The 8,135-nt window shown below is 40.2% G+C and overlaps 1 protein-coding gene across 2 annotated transcripts in view; it reads left to right on the forward strand.

Moving 5' to 3' along the window:
• The window catches only part of sema4bb (sema domain, immunoglobulin domain (Ig), transmembrane domain (TM) and short cytoplasmic domain, (semaphorin) 4Bb), a 69,768-nt gene extending 61,923 nt beyond the window's left edge, over positions 1–7,845 (forward strand). For both annotated transcript variants that reach the window (XM_088079732.1, XM_042512246.2), the window contains exon 15: positions 750–7,845. In XM_088079732.1, the coding sequence (XP_087935858.1) occupies positions 750–1,522 (773 nt within the window). In that variant the 3' untranslated portion in view covers positions 1,523–7,845. The remainder of the gene's footprint in view (positions 1–749) is intronic.
• The last annotated feature ends 290 nt before the right edge of the window (positions 7,846–8,135 follow it).

Here is an 8,135-nt window from a genome sequence, read left to right on the forward strand (position 1 = left end):
CATATACCCCCCTGTAAAACTTGTCTTTTTACACCTCGGTTTTTGTAGATATTAAACAAACAAGACACTACGTATTAATTTGTGAGCTTTAGAGAGGTGCTTGTAAATAGATTTTCTTACCTCTGGATTGAGCACAGCTGGCTGCCTCAGCCGTTTTCAGTGTTTTTGCTCAGCTTAGCTAACAGTCTCCTGGCTCTAGCTTCAGATTTAAAGGACAGATGCGAGAGTTTTATGATGCTGCGGTCCATTTGCCTCTGAACTCAGATGTCGGAGCTTGGAAAGGAGTCATGAGATGACCACGTTCTAGTACAACAACTTTGAAAACTAAGATGATGTAAGCAGTACCAGTAAAAAAAACAACACATTATGCTGTATTTTGCACTTACAAACACAGTAGCAACATTTCAACTGTGCATATAGCTGATTTCATGAAGCATAAATGAGACAGAAGTGCTTATGAACAGTGTATTACTACAGCTTTCACTACTGCTGATGCACAGAGAAGCCATCTTGGATTCTGAGGTTAGAGTTGGTGAGATTTCTCTCACCGTCTTTGCAAGTCGGTTAGACTTCAGGGAATGTTCCAATTGACATTTCCAACGGGGAACTCAGAAATTCAAACTTCTCAGTACAATTGGATTATACCATTAATATCCTCAAAATATTTAGTTGTTCCTTTAAGTTAGGCTTATTCCATAAAACAATATTGTTCTTTCTTTTGATTTTTTTTTTTTTTTTTAAATATATAGGTGGCTCCCAATGCCAGCTCATTACAATCCCAGCCAACACCTTCAGAGTCCTGCCCTGTAAACTGCGGTCCAACCTGGCACAGAGGAGGTGGCGTTACAGCGACAGCGCCAGCCAATTCCTCTACGCTACTCCAGAGGGAAACCTGGTGGTGGTGGCACAGGCCGACAGGATGGAGACCTACGAGTGCTGGTCAGAAGAGGAGCGTTTCCGCCAGCTTTTGGCCAACTACTGTGTGAGGGCTGAGCCCCGCCAGGAAAGCACCACTCTGATTGGTCACTCCCGCACACCGCACATAGAGCAAGAGGAGACCATCATCCTGCCCGGCGAGTCTCGCTCTGAGCAGGTCCACACAAAGACGTACTGGAACGAACTGATTGTGGTGTGCGCCCTGCTGGCCTTCTCCCTGGTGGTGTTCTCCTTGTTCGTCATCTACAGGAACCGAGATCATATGAAGTCCATGCTGAAGCAGGGCGAGTGCCCTAACATGCAACAGAAGAAGCCGAGGATTGTGGGAAAACCTGCCGAGAGCTTGCCCCTAAACGGAAACACCATCCCCGTTTCCACTTCTGATCACAAGGGCTACCAGACGTTAAACGACAACTACATCTGCAGCACGCCAACCCACGAGTCCTCACCAGATAACAGCAAGAGCTTCTCCGAGGCGTCCGACAGGCGGCCGCTTAACGTGAAGGAGAGCCACGTGGAATACTCCCCGACCTGCCCCCGGCCCAGAGTGAGGCTCGGCTCCGAGATCAAAGACTCTATCGTATGAGAGCGCAGTATTCGCTAAAAAGATGCCACCCTGTATCTCCATGACGGATACAGGCCACCGAGCAAAGGAGAGGAGACCCTGACATCCCTCTACATCACAGCACACCTTTTATTTTAGTCATCTTTTGTTCTGTGATCAGTGCGGAGGGCATTTCGTTTAACCATTTCCACTCCGACGCCACAGGTTGGTCTGGTGTGCTGCATAGGGCGGGAAGAGGAAGCAGCGCAAAACTTCGGTATTGGCCAGGATCAACAAGCATGGCAGCTGCTGCGAAAAATTATAACATAGTCTTTGTTAGTCATTCTCATGGCCATTAATGTGTGAGTGTAGGGCTGGGCAATACGAGGAAGGAAAAACAGATCTTCTTCTTCGGATATCAGTATTTATCACAGCATCTCTTTCGGTATGCAAGATCCAACATTAAAATGTCTAGTGATGTCCATCACGTGAAATAATAGATATAAATAAATAATGAATATTGATTGATTTCCCAGCCCTATCAGAGTATGTGTTACCCTCCACATGCTCTGCAGAAGATGGCTGCCACAGAGGCCACACTGTTATTATGCACGCTAGAACCAAGCTACAGCTAGGTGGTGACCAAGAGTTCAGGTTTCGGAGAATATTATACATTTATTGCATATTCGTTATGATCCACTCATTATGAAAGCAAGCACATTTGTTCCCTTTTGCTGAATAAATGTCATGACTGTATGAGGATAAAGAGGATGAAAGATGTGGGGAGAAGACGCCACACGCTGTTGGAACAACAATTAAAAGGACTATAATGAAAGATGATGAAAAGATGTGATCATAAATTATGTTCCAGGGCCTAAATACTGACATTTACCTCCTGAATGTATGTTGTTGTTAAAAGATTACATTCACACATCACAGCACCATGGACAATCTAGGGAACCTGTTGCTCTACATCTCTGCTCATGTGAGACAGCCCTGTTCTTCTGTATTGACCTGCAGGTATCATGATGGGCTCATAAATCGACGGCAGACACAGATGAACCTGTTTGTGAGGCGAATATGGAGAAAAAAGACCTGACATTATGTCAGTCAGCACAGACATTTCAAGCACAGAGAGCCAAGGAAAAAAATAGGGGACATCCACACCTTTCCCATCTTCAGGGCAGCACCAAAATCATCATGTGCACTGTGCCAAAAAAAAACAAAGAACTCTGTTGTCTTATCTAAATGCAATAGTGCCATCCTGTTATGACCACTCCCATGCTTTGTGTTAGCATTGATCACTGTCGAAAAGCACATGGTGACGGATCCAGAGGTGGGTTTCACAAAGTGGCACTAATAATAAACAAATGTGAAGTGCAACGTTGGAAATTTCTCTTAAGACTGTTAGCTCATAGCGGACTTTTAGGACTGTGTTGGGCAAAACATTCGTGTGAAATCTGAACTGGGGCCAAAGGATATGGCATGGAGATGACTTTGTGTGAAAGCTTGTCTTGTGGTTGCCAGGTTAGAAAATTTTCCAGTTTTCCTTCAGCTGCCCTTAGAGGTTCAGTAGGTAACTTTTATTTAACCCCCCGCCCCCAACTTACTCTCATTTTTGCTGAAACTGTTACCATATCCTACAAGTAGTACATGAGACAGATAACCTGCGAAAAAATCAAGTTCCTCTTACTTGTCCTAGTGCTCCCAATGGTATTTGCAAGAATCAATTGTGCCTGAATGAAAACCGCCAATCAGAGCCAGGAGTCTCTAATGCATGTAAATTACTGCTTGTGTACACGCTGCACTGCCAACAGCAACACACACAGCAAAGACACATAAACAGAAGAAGATAGACACCCAAAAACTTGCACTCACTTTCACAGAATAAGACTGACATCCTCTCTGGTATCCCTTTTCCACCAGATAAGCTCTGGTTCTTGAAACAGTTCCATTCACTGTGTAGCTATCTAACAAACCAGCCCATGTTTTCACTAGTTTTACACAGAATCATTGTTATCAAGGATTTGTAATCAACAGAGGGCTTTGCACAGTGCACAACAAAAGTATTCAGTAGTAGCAAAATCACAGATTACAGTGATTGCTTTACAACTTCTGCTCTGTTATTACAGATATTTGTTTTTAACCAAAAAAAAAAAACAAGCATGAATTAACTGCCTGCTCTTTTTTTGCTTGACAATTTCTCGCTTAGCATCACTGTTGCTGGTTTCTGCATCCTCTCATACCTGCAGAATATGACACACCCATTGATGTCGTCACGGTTTGCACAGATCAATGTAAACCTGCACTTTTTTGTTTATGAACCAATTTATTTGTGGTCGAAATTCTCTGAACATGCAATTCTGTGTTGATTAAAAAACTTTTATAGTTGGCATAATTTCAGTTCAGGCGGGTTGGATTCATGAAAATGCCATTAGGAGCACTATAAGGAGCTAGAGGACCATGAATATTTTTTATAGATTATCTTCCTTGTGTACTGCTGTCACAATATAGTGACACTTTCAGAAAATACTACAAAAAGTTTCATCTTGAAGCTTTTAAGGGGTAATCTGCCTTCTTAGTATACACTGAAACATGCAGGTACAACTAGTTTGAGATTATTTAGCTTGACGGGCGCTGACAACACAGACAGTTGCTGATAACTCAAAATAGAAAAACAAAAACAGAGCAACTTATGATAACTGTCGCTGTAGTGAAGATATAATGCTTCATGTTATCTTGTCCAGACTGCAGCTGCACTTTGTAGCCATGTAGTTGCACAGAGCGCTGTATTAGCTCAGTATAACCTTCCCCATCCAGCAAGTTACATTTAAACATACATGGCGATCCCCACACTCAGTCAGATGCCATTGCGACGTTTATGTGAAAGCACAAGTAATCAGGGTCTTGAATACTCACAGGTTTGCACGTCAGTAAAAATCAGAGTGTACTCTTAAGAAATGCAACTACTGACAGGCAGAGGGTGTGGCTGCTGAGAAAAAAAAAGATTTTTAAGAAATCCGTTATTACAGGGACCAGTGCAGTCATTACAAACACTCTTGCACCCACATTACTTAGACCTTTGAGACTTAACAAGCAGAACTTCCCAAAGATGTAGGAAAATGATGGTGTTGTGTAAATCTGAATGAGAAACATTTACACGGCCATAGGGACATTATGGCACCACATGTCTTAGAATACATCACCAATTCACTGTATTGATCAAGTAAGCCTACAGTATATATTCTAGTATCATACAGAGTAAACATTTTGCTATTTCCAACACTGAGCAGATGACAAAATGCTATGTAACTGCTACAAGTTGTCAAAGTAATTGCACAGCATACTGCGCAACAGTGGTCAGTGTTTCCTATGTTTTCTTTCGTTTTTGTTGTGTATATACAGTATCTGTGTTTAATATTGTGTGTTTTTCAAGGGACCTTGTGCAAGATGTGTTGTAGAGATAGTCTTGAAACTAGAGAGTGAACACTGCTGATATTTTGTTCTCATAGTGCTTTACTGCCTACTTCAGTGTACATTTTAGATCTTGCACAGAATACTGAACATTTCTCACCATGCTGTTAGTTAAGCACCTGGGCTTGTTTTTGTCAAGCATGTCAAAGCAGGAGTGTATCTGTGTTTATTGTCATGCCAAACTGAATTGGAGGGGTAGTTTGATGTTGCAGGACATATGCTTATTCACTTCCTTAATGAGAGTTAGATGAGAGGATTCATGTCTGCACCTTATACAGTATAAAATAATTGACATAGCTGCCGTGACGTTACTCATTGGTTTGTTGACCTTTGTTTTGAAGTCTTGAGTTTAGCATTTTGGCCAAGCGTGGGGAAACGTGTCATGCCCTCAATTATGTGTAAATTTAAGCCTTCATGAAATGCGTGAGTTGTATAAACATTTACCCCCAGCACGGGTGTTATGAAAGGGAAAATTAGCTATGAAGACCAAAATTATTTTTTACACCAGACTGTTTAATTTTGCTGTTAAGGCCGGCATTTTAAAGCCAGAAATAACTTCTTTTGTGCAACAATTTAATTCTGAATTTAATGTTGATGGAGTGAGCAAAAAAGGGGTAAAAAGCTAAAATCTTGCAACCATCTCGAGTAAAACCCCTACCCTGCAATTCAAACTTATATTGTGGATGAGTTTTTTCTCAAAGTAATTAAATGTAGGTGATCTGTGATAACAGGAATCCATAGCAACGCTCAAAATCAAGTATGGCTAGGTTACAGGAACTATCACTTTCTTTAAATTATTATTTATTATTTATTAAATAATTATTTTATTCTTCAAATAAAATATAAGTATCCAAAATGATTACAAAATTATTTCACCTCTTTGGTGAACATGATTGTCCTTCTCTCTGCAGTGTTGTGAGTGTTGATGATGTTGTATAGTGTCGACCCCTCTTTTGTGGATACTCCCTAAGCTAATACGCTGACGAAAATGGACACCTATCCCGCTGTCTTCCCAACAGTGGAGTCAACAGTAATACCACTTGGAGACACAAGGTTGGGGTAGAATTGAAAAGTTGAAAACGTATCGCTTTCTGCATTTAACATGGGGGTCTATGGCGATTGACTCACTTCTAGAGCCAGCCTCTAGTGGCCATTAGCAGAACTGCAGTTTCGGGCACTTCCACATTGGCTTCATTTTTTTAGCCTTGAAGGTTGCTGATTGTCTGCATGCTAAATATGAAGCTAACAACAGCAGCCAATTATCTTAGCTTAACATAAAGACAGAAAACAGGGCAATGGCTAGCCTGGCTCTTTCCAAAAGTTAGAAAAACCAACAACAAAAATAACGCCTTAGTATCTTGTCATGATCTTACAATTGTCAGGAAGTCTTTGCTCCCGCACTAAGAAGTAGTCTGGCACATAACTCCACATTAGGTCACAATGTGTCATTTTTACACTGTGGTTTTTGTACGTAGTTTAAAAAAAAGAAAAAAGAAAAAAAAAGTACATAGTTATTAGTGAACTTTAGAGTGCTGGTAGGCAGATTTTGATACCTTTGGATAGAAGAGACTAGCTGTTTCCCTAATGTTTCTAGCCTTTGCGCTAAGCTAAGTGGTTGTTCTTCACTGTGACAGACATGATTGTTGTTGATCTTCTCATCTAACTCTTGCCAGGAAAACAAAAAGTATATTTCCCAAAAGGTCTACCTATTTCTTTAATCGTGTTTGCTGAGACTGACCAAATAAACAAGAGCATAACATTTGCCAATAGATGAATAACAAGAATAAATCCGACTGGAAAAGCCGCAGTGCAGAGCGTTGTTTGTCACCACAAACAATGACAACAGAGTTTCTAAACTACAAGATTTCTCTCTAGAGGCTGAATACCCTGCTTTCAGATGCTTGGTGCCAAACCTCACAACATATTTTTCAAAATGCCTTTAGATGTCAAGTTGTTCTGCCTTTAGCCACGTGCCACAGTGTACACTACCCAGCAGTGACCTCACCAACAGAGATGTGGTGAATGGCGTGATTGTAGCCCTCCGTGGGCGCACTTAACTCCACAACACGGGTCAACAGTAGTTTTACAGATTCACCCAAGCCACTGTTAACTTAACCTGCAAACAATAAGACTAGGAGCTGCTCAAAATCTTGTACCATTCTGCAGTCTTTGCTTGTGTCCGAAGTGATACTGTGCACATAGGAAACATCTTTGTGCAGAGATCAATATTTAAGAGTAATAATACTAAAGCTTAAGTTACAATACCATTTGACCTAAAAGTCAAAAATGGAAAAAAAAAAGGTAAATACTCTGTCATAAATGCATATTTATTAATAATGTGCTTTTCATTAAAAAGCAAATAATACCATGGTGATTGATGCTTAATTTTGAGTGGCTCCTCAGTAATGCAACATACTGTACTGGACATGAATGTAGCCAACTATAACATTTTGTAGAACATCTACAGCAGTCTATTTTCCTAAAATGGCTTAAGTAGGCAATCCATCGCAACATCTTTTTAGAATTTTGTTCAAACAGTCATACTACAAAGAAATGGCACAATAGAAGTAATTAATCATTTGTGCTGCACGATGTAGTACTGCAGTAAGATGCAAGCACAGCTCCAAATCCTCCGTACTGGCTCCGCCATGAGACACAGCAACAGCTTTGCCTCAGCATACTGAACACCATAAGCTTAGTTGACTCAATAACTATTAGACAAATGTGGTCTTGCCTGCATGATTTCCTTTTTTATTTGTTGTGTATAAATAACATTGTGAACTGTATTTTTTGTATCATTGAGATTGTGACTGTTGTTTTTATTATATTGTACATAAAAAGCACTTTATTTTAATTTTTTAAGATAAATGAATAAAATACATGTTTTGACACATGCATGTGTGAGTCTGTTTCATGCTGCATGTTGCTGTTAAGTCCTGGACTTTTGCATAGAAGGCAAGGTTTTAAAAGACAAAGTCAAAATGGCTCACACACCAAACTTACTTCTTTTAAGTCTTTTTTTTTTTTTTACTTACACTTAAAATGCCTTCAAAATTACTTCTGCCCTCTTCTTTGGAGTGTCGTTATCAAGCTAAATAATTGCCTCAGTAACTGCGAATTTTAGTGGTTCTTATAGTGAATAAAGTAATTGCTACTTTTAAAATTCAAATAAACTGATTGA

The sequence above is a fragment of the Plectropomus leopardus genome, chromosome 1 (assembly GCF_026936395.1).
Source record: "Plectropomus leopardus strain MGB_pleo_1.0 chromosome 1, ASM2693639v1, whole genome shotgun sequence".
Taxonomy (NCBI): Eukaryota; Metazoa; Chordata; class Actinopteri; order Perciformes; family Serranidae; genus Plectropomus; species Plectropomus leopardus.